Source organism: Crinia signifera, chromosome 4 (assembly GCF_055691185.1).
Source record: "Crinia signifera chromosome 4, ASM5569118v1, whole genome shotgun sequence".
Lineage (NCBI taxonomy): Eukaryota > Metazoa > Chordata > Amphibia > Anura > Myobatrachidae > Crinia > Crinia signifera.
Window position 1 is genome coordinate 21221031 of NC_139220.1, and position 18574 is coordinate 21239604.

An 18574-nucleotide genomic window follows, 5' to 3' on the forward strand; every position below is an offset into this window, starting at 1 on the left:
GCCAGAATGCACCCGCTAGCGAGATGGTGCTCCATCAGACTGGGACGTGCGTCCTAGTTTTCGGGCGGTGGGGATGGGAACCCTGCCTGTCTCCACTTCAGGGAGACGAGGGGGGTTAGGGGGGTGCGGGGAAGTGACGGGAAGCGCGAGCGCCCCCTGGCGGAGGCTCGCCAGCCCCCAGCTGAATGAGGGGGCTCCATCTGTACATTGGATCGACCCAATGACCCATACTGATGATAATAACAGACCTGAAACCAGACTCAATAAAACACCAAGGGGAATATCCTATTGGCGGTGATAATGCGATCGCGGGTAAACTCATCGCACTTATCACCCGAAAAATCCGCTTATTGTCGGTATGCGCGCTCCCGTTTTTTGACCTATCCTATTTGTAAATGGCAAAGAACAGATGACCTGCGATGTGTTAACCAGTGAAAAGTGGAGGTGTCAGTGGGGAGAGCAGCCTGTACCCCAAAAAATGGCAAAGTAACATAGGATAACAGTATAGAAAATATATAAAAATATATTGGGGACTTAAAATGTTTTGAAAGGGTGAACTCACGAAGCACCGCAATATACCTGCCCCATACCTTGTACCCCCTTTTCCTTTTGCTTTGCACTTTTTCACCCCAAAATTGACATCTCATTGTGATGCTAATCAGTAATAATGAAAAACTTCAAAGTACCTAATTAGTCATTTAGGGTTGGGGTAGGGGGGTGGGCAAGGGGGTTCTGGACCAAGTCTTGTCATTTCTACCCCAAAATAGAGACTCTTACCACCTTGTCACCTGCTCGGAGAAGATTTGCAAGAAACCCTATGGAGAATTATCGCTTGTGATCGCTGCGATAAAGTGGTTTGCGGGGCCAAAAAACGCATATTAACTATTTACCCCTAAAACGGGTTATAAACATAAACTAGAATATCCCCCCCCCCACACACACACACACACACACTCCCAAGGACGCAGCGTTGGATCCTCACCATGAACAATGCTGAACCGAGTAACCCTTCTGTGACCGGGAAGCTGAATAAAGCCTCCAGGCCTCAGCACACCCAGGAAATGAGGATTGCACCACCCCCTTCCGTTTCTTGTATACATATATATAATTTAGCCCCCCCTCCTCCACCCCAACCCAATAACTCATTAACTTACAACAGTGATTTTCAACCTTTTTACCTTGCGGCACACTAAATACGATTTTAAAATTGCCAAGGCACACCATGAGATCCCCACAGGGCAAAACACATTGGCCCCCACAGGGAAAAAAAAAAGCTATTGGTCCCCATATAAAAAAAAGCAACCACACTGGTCCCCACAGGTAACAAAAAAAAAATGCATTGGCCCTTTACATGAAAAGAAGAGACCAGTAAATAACAGTTGAACTGATGGTGGCTGTAAACTGGTTTGGGCATCTCTAGATCTGGGAGCACACTTGAGAACAGCTCAAGGTACACTAGTGCGCCACGGCACAGTGGTTGGAAAACACTCACTTACAATAACTCATTGTTGGTTTGGGCAGCAGTGGGCCCCTTACTCATAAGGGGCCCGGTGCGATGCACCTGCTGCACCAATGAAAGTTCTGCCTCTGCCCCAGGAGGCTGCATCCTGTTGGTATGTGGTCATTAGGCCGACATGCAAAAGGTTGACACAAGCAATAGGTTGACATGGCTAAGGTCGACCGTCTCGGAAAGGTTGACGCAAGCATTAAGTCGTCAATTGGCAGGTCGACGGTAAAAATGTTGACATGAGTTTTACATTTTTGCCCCGGATATCGTGACATGGACACTGTCTCCTCGCACGGCTCGCTGCGCTCTCCAATGCTGACTAGTGATAACGCTTTGTGTACAGTGTAATAGCGGTGAGTGCGGCTTAGTGTATCAGAGGCGCGCTGGCTGCTGAGAGCTTTTAAATATCCTGCATAACTCCTCTGCTTGACTTCAGTGGGAAATTTGTAAAGCAGCCTACAGGTCTCTCTCATACGGCGGAGCGCACAGTCATGTGTAGGTATAGCCAGACATCCAACGTGCAGAAATCCGCGTCTGGGAGGCGTTCGTGTCACACTGCTCGCTGGGATCTGTCGTCTTCACTTCTTCTAAAAACTACCGGGCGTTTCTGTTCTCAAGACTATCCGGAGGCCTCATGTCGATATCGCAGATAAAAAATTAAGTGGGGTTTTGTTCCCCTTGATGCTGCTCATGTAGAAAGACTCTGAACTCATTGGGTCAGCAGCATGATTGTAGACAATCATTAGGTCGACAGGGTCATTAGATCGACATGGTTTTTTTTGAAAAAATTTACCCTACCATCCACTAGGGCGAGGCACCGCGCCTGAAGCATGGTGAGGGGACGCGGTGGTACGTTTTGGTGTCCATGTTGACACAACATGTGCCAACAGGTGGTATTTCATGCCCTACCATCCACTAGGGCGTGGCGGAAGAATAAAATAGTGTGCCCGACGCATGGGAAATGCTTTTTAGGTGTTTATGTTGACTGTGTTGACATTCCGGTAAAAAAAAACATGTCGACTTTTTTCACTGTCGACCTTACCCATGTCGACCTAATGACCCTGTCGACCTGAAGTCATGTCTACCTTCCTGCATGTCGACCTTAACTCATGTCGGCCTAATGACTGTCTAACAACATCCATGTTAACACCAGTTCACTGTCCACGCTGTCTTTACGTCATCAATGGGTATATTGCCATGTGTTTAGGTCAACGTCGTTAAAATGACCGTTTCAGAATGCTGGCATGTATTTTGTAGACGTCGTCATGTCAACCTATATATTTTTTTTGGGTTGCATCGTAGGGTTAGGTTAAAATAGACAAATGTTGACGTTATCAACATTTTAAGCAAGTTGGCCGTATTACATGTCGACATTTTGGTTGTCGACATTCTAACAGCGTTCAGAACTTGCCAATATTCTGAATGTCGGCCGTTCATAACAAACCCTTTTGACAGCACGTTCTGATGAGAGTTACTATTTTGTTATTATCATAACTTTTTCTTCTGTGGCATTTTTATAATAATTAATCCTAGTCCATAGACCGAAGTTCAGGCCCTCAGCGGAAATTCTAAGCTAGCCCTTTGGAATAATCGAGTTCCGCGTTCCTTGTTGCTTGCATAGCACATGACAGCCTAGCGATGAGATTGTGCCATGTATTGTTTCAGACTACCATCTATGGCAGCTGTGATTTTTTTAAATTATTAATTAAAGTGGTTAGGGGTCTGATTCGCTGCGAACGGGAACATCAAGACCTTATCTAAGGCGTTATAATTCTGTCTTGGAGTGCGATTCATTATTTATTAAGATATCACATTAGGTGTGTTGTGATCGTGCGGTGCCCTTGGACTGCTTCGTGGATAATTATGTGTGTAATTTACTGTACTGCGTCTCTGGAGAATCCGCCCCTGTGCACTAATTTGTAATACATTATTCATTCATGCATTTATTCTTTGTGTGTTTACACCATGCTGGCTTGTTGGCGTATGCTGGGTATTTACGCCTGTCATTTAAATGCCGGCCCAGTAACCTATGAGAAGTAATTATAGAGAAGACGTTCTGCTTAATTACACTGTATGCATGCATGTGTATTCTGCTGCCGCTAGCACTTCGCTGTCGCATTATTGCAAGCTTCCTCGCTTACGTACCGGGCGACTGTCGCTGTATTTCAGTACACTGTTTGCGCCGGTGAAGGCAGAGGCTGAATTTTTTAATAATAATGCTGATTTTTTTTTTTTTTTAATAGATGTGTTGCCATGGTAATGGAGTTTATGAGAGCCGGGGTTTTTTTTACTGTGCGTTTTGTCATTATTACATTGCTGTATTAGATGATGTAGGTGCTTGCTGATTAGATTTGCCAGTTTGTACTTGCAGAAGGCGATGCCAGGCGGTTCTACGTGCCTACTTCTGCAACCAATAAAAGCATCTTTCTGTGTTCTGAGAGGTCTATAAATGAGCTTGTTATCTACCAGCTAGATAATGGGGGAATCGGTACATCTGTCAGAATGAACTTAGGTCTACACTCATTAGGTCGACCCCACTAGGTCGACTGGCAGGAAGGTCGACATGACTTAAGGTCAACATGGACCAATGTCGACACGACTTAAGGTCGATTTTGCATAAAGGTCGACATGAGGAAGGTCGACTGGTCATAAGGTCGACATGGGTTTTTCACTGTTTTTTGTATACGAATGTCGACACCATCGACATGGACACAGTTGGCAATGAAAATCGGACCCTCGCTTCGCTCGCAATGCTTCGGGCACGGTGGCTTGCTTCGCTCGCCACAGCTTTAATAACCTCCTCCACGCCCTAGTGGATGGTAGGGCATGAAATACCGCCTGCCGGCACATGTCGGCTCAAAAAACAGTGAAAAACCCCATGTCGACCTTATGACCAGTCGACCTTCCTCATGTCGACCTTTATGCAAATTCAACCTTAAGTCATGTCGACCTTGGCCCATGTCGACCTTAAGTCAGGTCGACCTTCCTGCCAGTCGACCTAGTGGGGTCGACCTAATGACTGTAGACTTAAGTTCATTCTAATAGATGACCGCATCCCATAATGGGGGGATCCTGTCGATGGGTTGACGATGTCTAGGTCAGTGAGGGCTAACCTTGACACTCCAGCTGTTGTTGAACTACACATCCCAGCATGCCCTGCATCAGTTTTACTATTTGGCCATGCTAAAACTGATGCAGGGCATGCTGGGATGTGTAGTTCAACAACAGCTGGAGTGCCAAGGTTAGCCATCACTGGTCTAGGTAGACAGTCGCTAGGTCGACAACTAAAAATGAGCAACATACACCAGATCGACATTGACAAAAGGTTGACACAATTAAATGTCGACATGGAAATGGCCGTTTTTTATTTCTTTTTTTTTTTTAAAGCGGATTGATCTTCCTTCAGGATCCAGGTATAGTTAGATTATAATATTGCCCGAAGCGAGGTGGTACACTTTTATACGGTGTACATGTCGACATAGACACCCCAAAAAACCATGAAGAACTCCTCTTGACCTTTTGCTTGTGTCGACCTTTTGACAGTGTCATTTTTAGGTGTCGACGTAATCACAGTCTCTAGGTCAACCTAGAGACTGTCGACCACATATATACCACAACCATAATGGGGGCACGGTGAAAAAGTGTTGGGAAGATGTGCTTTCAACCAAGGGACAATTACTGTACACGGGATGCCGACGGTGGAAATCCCGATGCTGGAATCCCGACTGGCAGCCACAACACCGGCACCAGAATGTCGACATCACAGGAGATGACAACGGAATAACAACAGCCAGCATAGCGATCGTATGCCGAGGCCTCTTAGCGTTAGTCCACGGGGAGGGGAGGTGGTTAGATTTAGGCACACGGGTAGGTGGATTTGGGCTACAGGGGAAAGTTGGGTTAGTCTGTGGGGAGGAGGATTAGGGTTAGGCAATACAAAGGGGGGGGGGTAGTGTTAGGCTGTGCGGGGGGGGGGAGGCACTAATGGTGAGGGTTAGGAACGTTGTCGGATGGGGTTAGACATCTGGTGGGGGGAGGGGGGCGGTTGTTAGGAAGGTATACTCGCCCAGCTCCAGTTGGGCTTCTGAGCCGATGTCTATCTTCTGACTGCCGGCATACCGATCGCCGGTCTCTGGGTGTATATTCAATGTACCCAAAAAGGTCACATACATTTCCTTTTAGCAGGTCCGCCCGGGCAGATCTGTAGTGCCCCTTAAACCACATCATGATTGACATGCTGCGCCGTTTGGGGACAGGGAAGGGGTGGCAACAGCCAGCGGCGCTGTATCTGCCCAATATTCTGGGTGTGTCCAGTGGCTTCGTGGACCCAGCATCCATGACCGCTGCAGCTGGGAACCCCCTGGCCATAGTTGCCTATCTCCAATGTTCACTCAATACAAAATACTGCAATGGTAAGGAAGAGCTTGTTCAGATGGCCAACGAGTCCGATGTTTTACCATATGTATGACTCTTGCGGATGACACCAACAACCATCAGTGGTTTTCCCACAAGCTGTTGATTTTTACCTACTGTTATTATCCGTGCCCTATGTTGTACTTGTAGTCTAATCCCCATGGCGTTGCTACAGTGATCTTGTTATATCAGTGATAGATCAGCCAGCGCTGTCTGCTCTGTATTGTAGGAAACACTCACCGGAAAATATGGAGAAGATTCAAAACTTATCTACGACCTGGAAGACCAAGGAGGCGAGCGATTGTCCCTGCGCTATGATCTGACCGTATCCTTTTTTTAAAGGCCATTAAAACGCCACTTGGCTTGTTGTCAGGGTTTTATTTTCTAAGCCCCCCTCTATTAGATGGGCGGTCCTTCCCCTGGTGGGTTACCAATTCGCTCTGCATTTATCAGGGATTATACTTTGGGTGCATCAGGCACTGCTGACAGCCATAATGTCTACATTAGTTATGACCGGCAGTGTCTTCTGGGTCCCAGTGGTCATGTGACAGTGACTTCCGGCATTTCAGTAAGTATTTGTGCCCTAATCCCCCCCCACCCCCACCCCCCTTACCTCCTACTGCATTCTAAACCTCCTGTTCGCATTCCAATCATAACATCGACATTCTGACAATGTTGACAGTATGTAGACTAGTCTGTTGTCATTGTCAACCTTTTGACTACAACACGACACTGACTCATCTAGTTTATTAATCTAGGAAATGGAGTCTAAGGTTTGACTTAGCGACGCCACAGAATTGATTGTGTGCGCTTGAACATAAACCTCTGACATAAGCTCAGCCGTGGCTATACTGAGCACAGGTCACTGCATGTAAACTTTCTACACATAATAAATCCACGGAGCAAAACATGAACAACCTATTCCTGAAACCGATAACATAATACTTCCAGGAACGTTATGGGGCATTTCCTTAACTCCTCTGTAAAGGTTCCCTTTGCTCGCTTTTTGGCCATGAATAAAATCAGCCATATCAAGCGCTACCAGATTGCCAAGGTGTACCGCCGTGACAATCCCGGCAGGGGGCGCTACAGAGAGTTCTATCAGTGTGTAAGTATCAAAGGATTTTGCCATGTCCGAAGGATGAATGCAACAAACCAAGGGGTCTATGTGTTAAGCAGCAATAAAGTAGCAGCCAATCGGCTCCTAACTGCCATGTGACAGGCCATGTTTGAAAAATGCCAGTTGGCTGCTACTTTATCTCTCTAACTTTATCTCCATCCAAGGTTTACTCAAGTCTACTTGTATAGCACCCGGTTTCACAGGCACTGTGCAAGTAGGTTCCTTATGCACAGATGTGTCTGGTTGGATACATCAACCAATGGGTGTGCAGTGTATGGTTTGGCCACAACTACTGTCCAATGAGATGCCTCCCCTGCTACACACCTTTATCCAGCCACACTCTCCATCTATACTATAACACTATGGGGTCTATGTACTAAGACGCCTGCCATGTGTTAGGATAATAACAGTTGGGTGCTAGTTGGTTAGTACTTTTATCATTCTCCAAGGCGTAGGGCCCCATTCAGACATGATTGCCGGGATCCGTGCACTGCTGCAAATGCTATCAGGGCCTAGCGAAGAGGGGGGAACTTTATTCGACCATCGAATAAATTCCCCTCACGCACCCCATGTGCAGTGTCGCATAAGCTGAGACTTACTCGTTGCTGCAATGGCTGTAGGGAGATTGGGACTGCCGATGACGTCCCTCCCTTCCACCTGTGTTTTTTCTGGTGCACTCCTAGAAAACACATGGGTTGCGCCCCTAAACGCCCGGCACCTGTCAATCAATTTGTAAACGGCCAGCGATGGCTATTTATCACTGGCTGTGATCTCAAGGACATCTCGTGCATGCGCGGCCTTTTGATAATTGCTCTGACTGCAAATTTGCATAAATGAGGCCCTTAGTACATAGTTCCCTAAGCTGGTCACGCGTCATTGTAGTCACGTGAAGGAGTAGTAGGGATGACAACAAAAACTGCTATGAGAATTACAGTAGAGGGGGGGGGGGGTCTGCTAAACCTTTTAGATGTAGAATAATAATAATTTTAGGTACTTGTGTATTTTGGCGGCGCCTCCGATGTCCGTCGTACGATGAACGTATCGCATTGCATCGCATGCCATGTACCCGATGGCATGCGATGCGACGCGATTTTGACCCCCTATACGATAAAAAATCGTATAAGCACCCTAAATGGTGCTTTTGAGCACCCTAATGGGTGCTTACAATGTTAAATGCACCCCCACGCCACCCCTCCACTATAAACATGAACCCGAAGCATGGCGAGCGGCGGCGGTACGCGTCCTACGACCTTTTCATACCCCCACTATCCACGTCGGCGTGGAGTTGAGAATAGAATAGTGTGGCGAGCGCAGCAAGCCACCGAGCCCGAAGCGTGGCGAGGGGACGTGGATACCTTCACAGGTAAACGCGTCCCTTCGCGGGCTTCACAGGTATCCGCGTCCGCTCGCCACGCTTCGGGCTCGGTGGCTCGCTGCGCTCGCCACACTATTCTATTCTCAACTCCACGCCGACGTGGATAGTGGGGGTATGAAAAGGTCGTAGGACGCGTACCGCCGCCCCTCGCGGGCTCGCTGCACTCGCCACGCTTCGGGTTCACGTTTATAGTGGGGGGTGGCGTGGGGGTGCATTTAACATTGTAAGCACCCATTAGGGTGCTTAACATTGTATAAGCACCCATTAGGGTGCTTATACAATGTTTAATCGCATTGCATCGTATGGCATTGTATGCCATGTACAATGGCATACAATTTCAAAATTGTATGCCATCGTGCACTATCGTACGATATCGCGTCGCATCGCATACCATCGTATGCGTTATGGTATGCGATGCGATGGGCGCCGCCAAAATACACAAGTACCTAATTTTATTTCTATAACGCTCTTTCTCCAATAGGAGTCAAGGCGCTTAACAGATAGAATAAATGTAATACAGTACAGGAACAATGAAGGACAGAAAAGCTTTTCATAAACTAAACTTAAAGGAATTACGGAAATCCTTGAGTAAACAGGAAAGTCTTGAGTCTGTTTTTGAAGGATTCTAGAGAGGGGGTCTCTGGAACTGTGCGGGGAAGTGAGTCCCATAGAGTCTGAGCCGCATGGCTACAAGCTCGACCCCCCAGATGAATTACGGGAGATCCTAGGTCTCTCCTCTACAGATCGCAGTAATCGGGTGGGACAGTATGGAATCAGAAGCTGTTTCAGGTACCTGGGGCCTTGGTCATGTAGGGCTTAGTTAATCTTGAAAATGATTCACTGTTTTTTGGGCAGCCAGTGAAGGGGGTAGAAAATGGGAGTTACGTGGCTAGGAATCATAGTTTTAGGAATGAATTGTAAATTCTGAATATCAAACTGTCATCGGCCCCCAGAAAAGAACGGGTCACAAAGGAGAACAAACCGTTTCATTATTATAAATGTATATATTTTAAAGACGGGTCTTTAACAAAACTCGGCATTGATCTAACCGCTCCGTGTTTGTGTCAGCGGCTGCTGGAACGGACGGCGTTGCACGCTGTCTGAGGACGGTATAACAAGCCGGCAGTATCAAATCCTGTTTGCAGTACTATTTATCTGTTGTAAAATGTATGAGTTTGTAAATGTAACCCCATCTGCCCTGTGTCGCTATTGATCCCACCATGCATATTCATGGCAGGATTTTGACATTGCCGGACAGCACGACCCCATGATCCCAGATGCCGAGTGTCTGAAGATTATGTATGAGATACTCAGCGAGCTGGAACTGGGAGGTTTTCTCATTAAGGTAAGTGCTGATCTGAAACAAATAAGAATCCCATGTAATGGAATGAAAGCAAATACATATGTTTTTCTGCGTTGTACAATGTCATAGGTGTTCCCACCTTCTGTTGTTTCTGGGAGGTATATAATTGGCAATAAATTGAATTTCCGTGGCGTTTCCTGGCGCGGCACCTCGTGTCACTGTGTTCTGCAGAAGTCGCCGTGTTTCCTTCTGATCTCGCCGTGCACTTACCTAACCTGTGACACAGTGGTCATCCCCGGTCACGGGCAAGTTCATATCGGCAGAACCGGGCCACATGCTCTACAGTGCTGACAACAGAACTAAAAACGTGTCCTTATTGTACTTGCTTGTTTCATTTGCCTACAGCGGCCTTCTGAAGTACCGCGGCCCTACTGATAATGACCTCACTGACAGCAGCCCATCCGTGTCGCCAGGGCCATAACTGGGGTAGGGATGGCCATCGACCATCGATGATTCAAAATCATCGATGGTTTATGGCCGATGTAGAATAGTTTTGACATCGATGGGGCAACAATCGATGGCAATGATGGCTATGCCTAAACTGGGGTGGCGCGGATGGTTCTCAGCACACAGCACATTTGTCTTGTGGTGCAATACCATCCGCATCCACCTGTGATCCTGTACTGCGGCTACCAGCTATGCGGACTGCTCCAATGTATAATAGTAGCGGTGCATCCAGCTACTTTTCTGCCAGCCACACCATGACATTACACATTACAGCTGGCTGCAAGCATGACCTTAGGAGAGCAGTGTATATCAGTGACAGGCAGAGCAAGGCAGGTACCATGGGAGGCAGGGACAACAGAGAAGCACACACAACACATATCTAATTTAAACTACATCCTCCAATATATATTGTGTTCAAGGGCATAGCTACCATGGGCGCAGGGGGGTGCAGTTGCTATGGAGACTGCTGTTCACCTGCACCAATCACATATCAGACCGGAGCATCCGCTGTCCACATCCCTCTGCTGCTAGATATAGAAGCGGAGGCTACAATGTGCACAGCGCCTGCCTTCCTCCGTACCCTCATCTAAATGATACTGAATGGTCCATCCCAGGACCACGCCCTGCTGGGATGAAGTGGCTGCATGATATGAAAAGCAGAGCCACAGACCACCGGGGTGGTAGACAGGGCTAGAGAAGTGGGATGAGGATCAATGGAGAGGGGCTGTCCGTGGCAGAAGCCATATACGGTGAGCGCCGTGGGCTCTGTGACTGTGTCAGACTGAAGCCAAAGCTGCAGAACTTCAACTTAAGTTGTGGATTGTGGCCGAGGGGACTGGGCCCCAGAATTCAGGAGGTACCGTAAACCCACAACACAAGGGGCCCCATCCTTGCCTGAGGCAGTGTGTTTTGCCCCCTCGTTGATGAAGAAGTACACTTAGACACTGAGATAGAGTGGATTATAGTATACTCTTAAGCAGCTGTGTTGCTAGCTAACCAAATAAAATATACATAGACAAGGCAAGCAAGCCACCTGTGATTCACCAACTGCTGTGGTACTACAAATGCAAATAATGGACACTACTGTTGGGTGTGATGTGAATACGGGGCACTACTGTGCAGTGTAATGTCAAAATGGGACACTGTTGTGTGGTGTAATGGAAATAAGGGACTCTACTCTGCGGTGTAATGTGAATAATGGGCACTGCTTTGCAGTGTAATGTCAATATGGGACACTACTGTGCAGTGTATGGGACACTTTTGTGAGGTATAATGTTAATTAGGGACACTACTGTGGGTGAGATGTGAATAGCGGATACTACCGTACTGTGTAATATGACTAAAGGACACTACTTGAGGTGTTATGTAAATAATGGAAATTACTGTGAGGTGTGATGTGAATAAGGGATGCTACTGTATGGGGTAATGTGAATAATGGACACTACTGTGTGGTGTAATGTGAATAATGGACACTATTGTATGGGGTAATGTGAATAATGGACACTACTGGGTGGTGTAATGTGAATTGGTACTATTGTGTAGCCACACATTTTCTCCAAAAAATTACATCCCCTTATTTTTGGAGCTTGCCTACTCCGGCGTGCTGTCAATGTTTTGAAAATGGGGAAAAGGGGCACCAATTCTCTTTCTGACCCAAGGCACCAAAATATCTAGTTATGACACTGCCTGCTGCCCTGACAACAGCACATTGCTCCCTCACTGACAGTGGCACATCCCACCTTGCTGACAGCAGTTCATCCCCTCCTCACTGACAGCAGCAGTTCCCCATGGGGGTAAGGGACACAGGAATAAGACACCTGGAGACGAGGATGTCAATGGGACATTTGAAAATGAGAAATGGGTAGATAGGGGGACAAAGATGAGAGACACAGGGGGAAAAAGATCAACTCTTGGCACTAACTATAACTAGTGAACTGGTATATTATATGACCGGTTCAAGAATAAATATTAATATTCCACTCTATCCCTTGTATTATCAGCATGTGGTTGTGCACAGCGCCCTCTGGAGGCAGTGACGCAGCATAGACATTTTCCACCAATCTTCACTGTGTAGCTTTTATCTAAATTTAAGGTGACCCACAGTACAGGGAAGAGAGAACATAATGTGCATGACCACTCAGCCCCCTGTAACTGAGGAACACGCCTGTGGAATTGCTTTATTACTGTTATTTCTAATGCTTTTTGTCTGTTTGCAGCAAGTCCAAACAACTTGCTTTGAGCCCGGTCTAACAACTGAAAAACAAAGGTGGAGATTAATGAGTATTCTGTGGGAAACTACGTAGGTTACAGTAAACATATTATTAAGGACAAACCAAAATATCCCCAAGCGCACTGCTAACAACCAGTAAAGAAGCTGACGCTCTATTTGTAAATAAAGGGGCAGATGTTTTTCGCCTGGTGAAGCTTTCTGTTTCCGCACACTGCTGATATAGATGTAGGGCCCATACTTGCTTGCTTTTATAGTTGCCTCTCCGGGAGAAGCCTGGAGAGACAACACGTGGAGGGGGCCGGGATGAGGCTGATGTCACCAAGCTCCGCCCCCATGCCACAGAAACGTTGTGATTCCCGAGTCTGTCGGCAGGGGGTGGGGCTTTAAAGATTCAAAATTAAGATATTCACGTCATTTGCACAGGGTGGATTTTCTTTCTTTTATCTTTCTCCTTGCAGTCACCTGCAACTCGGTAATCAGGTCTGAATAAGGCCCATGGTGATCATTCTAGCCCCCTGCACTTTTTAAAACCCATCTAGTTTCTCTTTCCTGCCTGGTGTGTCATGCTCTGTTGTGGTGCTTCTAGCACAGACTGATCTGTATCTCTGCTGAAATACAAATATTTTTTATAGTAATGCCCATTTGAAGAGAGATGAAGTAGAACAGTCACCCATAGCAACCAATCCATTTTTAACCGTCCTCTCAAAAACTGGGATAGATAAATGACGGTTAGAAGCTAATTCAATTGGCTACTTCTCCACTTTAGCTCTCTCCAAGACTTGATACAGTTCCCCTCTCAGGCTGGGTACATAAGTACAAATCTCACCAATAGCAACCATTTAAATATCTGGCTTTCTAGTCAAACATGCACTAGAAAGATGAAAGCGGATTGGTTAGGAAGAGGCACCTGTGCTATTAAATGACCCCTCACTGTCCTACTTAGGGGTAAATCTAATAAAGCTTCTAAAAATCAAACAGTGATGTTGCCCTTAGTAACCAATCAGATCCTGTCTATCATTGACTAGGATGCAATAGTTGAATGATTGATAGAATCTGATTGGTTGCTATGGGCAACGTAAACTTTTTTCATTTTGAAAAGCTTTTCCAGTGCACTATACTGAATAGAACAATCTGTTTCCACTAGGTAAATGACAGAAGACTACTGTCTGGAATTCTTAGCGTTTGCGGTGTTCCAGACCCCGATTTCAGAACCGTGTGTACCTCCATCGACAAGCTTGACAAGGTAATTGCCATCGTTTTGCTATTTTTCTAGAACGACTTATAAAGATTTGTTTTACTTCTTGTTGTTTTTTTTTTTTCTTTTCTCATTTTTGCAAACTCAGCACAAGCACAACTTTATTTATACGGCATTAAAACCGACGATGGTCATGAAAAATCTTAAGATCATCCTAATGGCCAGGCGTTTCCCTAAGCGCTATGTATATACTTCAAAAAAGCAGCGTGTCACCGAAAAAATTGGAATCCCATCAGCTCATGATTGCAGAGCCCTTACCGATAACAAGGCCGCGATCAGAAATCCATCATCCTGTGCCATCACTATTACTCAGTACAAAGTGGACATGCCACAAATAATTGTCAGTCTTGCCAGGTACAGATTAAGTTGTGCGGGGCAGATATTAATCTCCGGGCCCATCCTGTCTGGAGAGCGCAGTGATTGAGCGTTACTTGTAATGATGCACAAGATGCATCGGATTCTGCCGGCTGCATTGTGATGAAGTGCGCATTGATCTGCGCTACAAAGTCCCCTCCAAATGTATTCTTTATTACTCTTTGCCGAGCGGTGCATTCGTCAATCCCCTAATATATTCCCTTGTGATCCGCTGCTCTGTCTGTGCGAGAGTTGATACATCAGTGTCACAAACCGGCATTATGGGCGCTGAACCAGCCCCGCGGAATAACAGAGCGAAAATTAATATTATCCCACGGGAGATAGGATCGTGGCTGCTTGATAAATACCAAACAAGCAGCTGTTGTTTTGTAAGATTCCTCTGTATGACTGTGCTACGTTCTGCTTGTGCCACATAGAAAGATTTAAAGTTGTAGCCGTTGTCTACAAGTGAATGGAGGTGTCTGTTTTTATAGGCCTCTAGGTCAAATTTTTCAAGCTGCATTCTTATGAATACACACACATCGAGGAGGCTTTTATAGGCTTCACTAGAGCACATCAAAATGTCGGCTTCTGCAATGTACTTTGAGCTGTGACAGTTTTTACTTCCCCTTGAGCTCTGACTGTTTTTAGCCCACAACCCCCACCACCCCCAGTCCCTAACTGCTCCCAGCTCCAATCTCTGTCTTCACAGCTCCCTCTGTTTGATACAGATCAGTGTTTGTGCAAAAATTGCTTTCGCTTTCTGTTATGGCATATTTTAGCACACAAAGATGTGGTCTGCTGAGTGGCCTCTAGTGGTCACTGGCGGTACTTCACCATAGAGGTGAGGAGTAGGATAGATAGATAGGAATATTAATTTACTCTCAGTCATCGGCCTCCTGAAGTGCCTCACGCCGCAGTCACTGTCTACCCTTTGTAGGTGTCGACAGTGACTAGGTCAACACCTTCAATATACCATATGTCAACATTGACAGACGTTCGAAAACAATCTTAAGGTCTTGAACATGGTCGACGCTCAAAAGATTGGCATGGGGTTGAAAACTTTTTTTGTCGGTCGACATGGACACCATGTAACTGTACCGCTGCTCTCGCCATGCTTAAGGTGGCCATACACTTGCAGATTTATCTGCAGATCTGTCTGGTTGGAACAAAAACATGGTTATGGATGAGAGCAAATGGCAGTTGACCATTTGCTTGGAAAAGCTGAAAAACTGCCAAACTGTCACTCATCCATAACCAGCCAGATCTGAAGATAAATCTTACTAGTGTATGGGCACCTTTAGAGAGAGAGAATTTGCTTTGCAAGTGAATCAGAATCAGGCTGCCTATGCCCACATGGATAGCAAAGTCGGTCTGAACAACAAAAAAAAACATGAAAAACACATGGGAACCTTCTAAATGCCGACTATGTCCATGTAGACCTTAAGCTTGTGTCATCCTTCTGACATTGTCGACCTAAGGTATTTCTACCATTCTTGTGGTCAACCCAAGGACCGGATGCTGGTTTGTTATATATACCTGATATTTATTATGATGACATTAGACTGTCGGCATGGTGATAATGTCGTCACTATGAATATGCCCTGACTGTTCGAATGTCAACATACTGTTTTTTTTTCCCCTTATGGATTCTGTCCTTAACCCATAAAGCCTCGACAGCGCGACAGTGTCGGCATTTCCGATATTGACGTTTTGTAGGTGTCGACGTTAATATCGGGGACATTGAAACAATCGCAGTCGACATTCTGCTTGATCTATCAAATGGCGACATAATGATTGTCACGACTGGCGCCGTGTCCAAACCACGCCAGAGTCACTGCACTAGACCATGTTTGGTTCCCCTTATTACTGTCATTTGTCACTTCTCCCCTTTAGCACTAATTTCCCTGCCCTAGGGCCACTAGCTGGTGTGATCCGGGCAGATAGAGAGGCACATGTCTGCCCAGCCTCCCCGATCCCCCCCCCCCTTTTCCCTATTCATCCACCAACCTGGGCTGGAAAAATAATCTCATTCACTGTAAAGTGATTATTTCCAGCTTGCAGTAGCGTCTATGGGCGTACATAATACATTTCTGGTCTAGGTGGGCACATTCTTTAAATCATTGATTCCTCCGTCTCTCGGTTTAGTTTCATTACAATGATTATTTGGCAGATGAAATTGATTTTTCCCACGCGCACCAGGTAAATGTTCCAGTTCTGGAGCATTTTCGTGTCATGAGATTGCCAGTAGATGAGATTGTATGGGTAGGTTTTGATGTTATTCTGTATTAGATAACATACAGTATAAATGAGGGACAATACACAATCTGTGCTACTGTATATGTAGAAAGTGAGGCGTCTCTCGGCCAGCATGTATAGGAATTGGTATTATTGTGTGAGAACCTGCAGCGCCCTCTCCTGGTCATGTCTGCAACTTTTAAAAGAAAAGAAATGACGTTTTTGTGGATCATTTGGCCGGGTTCAGCGTATAGACAGTCAAGAGATCACGGTCGACGCAAGCATTATTTCGGCCTTACCCATGTCTACCAAATTCAGGTTTCAACTTAAGGCCTGTCGGGATACGGTCAATTGGTCTACTGCATGTTGGTCGACACGCATTAGGTTGATACCACTAGGTCGACATGGGTCTAGGTCGACATTGGTCAAGGTCAATAGTGTCTAGATCGACAGTCAAAATGTCGACATGGTGTTTTTCACTGTTTTTTGAGCCGACATTTTTTGAGCGACATGTGCCGACAGGCGGTATTTAATGCCCGACCATCCACTAGGGTGTGGTGGGAGAATAAATTAGTGTGTCCGAAGCACGGCGAGGGGATGCGGTACACCTGAAACTGTGTCCATGACGACTGTGTCGAAATTCAGTAAAAAAACAGTGAAAAACCCAATGTCAACCTTTTGACTGTCGACCGAATTCTTGTGTCGACCTAATGACCTTTCGACCTAAACTCATGTCGACCTAGACCCATGTCTACTTTTCCACATGTCGACCTAGTGATGTCGACCTAATGCTTGCTGACCAACTTGCTGTAGACAAAACGATCCCAGCCCAGCCCGTCAACCTTCAGTTGTCGACCCAATGCATCTGGACCGAATGACCATTTCCCCAAAGAGAGTGGTTATCTCTCATACTAAAACTGGTGGTCGCATTGCATGGTAGTTAATAGTGAGCGTGATAAATATTTGGGGTGGATTTTAACATGGTGACTCGTTTTGATTAACCCTTTCACACCCACATGTCTCGTATACCCAAGTGGGTCTAGTAACCCACAAGTAGCTCAGTACGGACTGAGAGATATAACAGAAGGGAGAGAACTTGACGTTAAATAATGTTGCACACCGAAGTACATACAAACGCAAGGAGTGGAATAAAAAATAACTGCCTCGCTTAGGGTGATAAATGTATCGGATTATGCAGCGATATCATTTTAGGCCTGACCTACCAGCGACACTTAAGGTCTGTATAAGTTGATGCGTAAGAAAACAGACCACGTTCTCGTAACCCTGCCGAAATCCAAACGTGCCTGGCAACTGCAGAGATCACACTCTATTTTTACTCCCCTGATGTCACGGACGGTCTGGGTGACATTTTTTTTTTTTTTCAATGATTTCTTGTCTCCGCTTATGTTCTCGGTGACACCTATAATTCTGTAAAACGCAAAACGAGTAACTTATGTATTCCAGATTCCTTGGGACAAGGTCAGGAGCGAGATGATGGAAGAGAAGGCGCTTCGGCCGGAGATTGTAGACCGCGTAGGAGAATACATCAGACTTACCGGTATGAAGCATGGGGACCGTTCTTAAAGGTGCTGATGATAAATGAAAGGCTGTGAGACCGAAAGGGCAGTTGTGTACCTTCAGCGTCTCTCTTTTTTTTTTGCATACGTTGCAACACGGAATAATTAAGTCTGGACCAAGCGGAAGATATTTATCTAGTGGAAGCTAATTAAAGTGCAGTTATGCCTGTGGAAATACATCAGGAAAATGTAGAACCCCAGCACATTGAGACAGAGGAATAAATTATGGATCTAATAACGGAATTCTTCAGCCGAGGACGGGAAATATATTACAGGACAGTCAAATAGCATATAACCCACCGTGCGTTTAATTGGGCATTCTAAACAAAACACGATTGCGACTGAAATTAGCATTAGGGCAGGTATGGGGAACCTTTGGCCCTGTTGAACTACACGTCCCAGCATGCCCTGCTACAGTTTTGGCATGGCCAAATAGCAAAACCGTAGCAGGGCATGCTGGGATGTGTAGTTCAACAGCATCTGGAGGGCCAAAGGTTCCCCATCCGTGCCATACAAACATTTGAGTGGGATAGAGAAGTTGCTAGTAGCAATTATTTCGCGCCGTCTGATTGACATGCCCTCCTGTTCTGGCGCATCACCCCACCTGGGGGAGATATTGCAAATCTTCCAGTGACATTAAGTAGAGAGGTTGTCCCTAGAGCAGGCATGTCCAAACTATGGCCCTCCAGCTGTTG

General features: G+C 46.1%; 1 protein-coding gene across 2 annotated transcripts in view; it reads left to right on the top strand.

Moving 5' to 3' along the window:
* LOC146073846 (histidine--tRNA ligase, cytoplasmic-like) overlaps nucleotides 1-18574 on the top strand; it is a 36344-nt gene that overhangs the window by 5839 nt on the left and 11931 nt on the right. Inside the window, exons 5-9 of one of the 2 annotated variants that reach the window (XM_083181376.1) lie at nucleotides 6150-6245; nucleotides 6909-7028; nucleotides 9653-9760; nucleotides 13600-13698; nucleotides 17767-17860. In XM_083181376.1, the coding sequence (XP_083037502.1) occupies nucleotides 6150-6245; nucleotides 6909-7028; nucleotides 9653-9760; nucleotides 13600-13698; nucleotides 17767-17860 (517 nt within the window). The remainder of the gene's footprint in view (nucleotides 1-6149; nucleotides 6246-6908; nucleotides 7029-9652; nucleotides 9761-13599; nucleotides 13699-17766; nucleotides 17861-18574) is intronic. The other variant, XM_083181377.1, reaches the window with a different exon arrangement.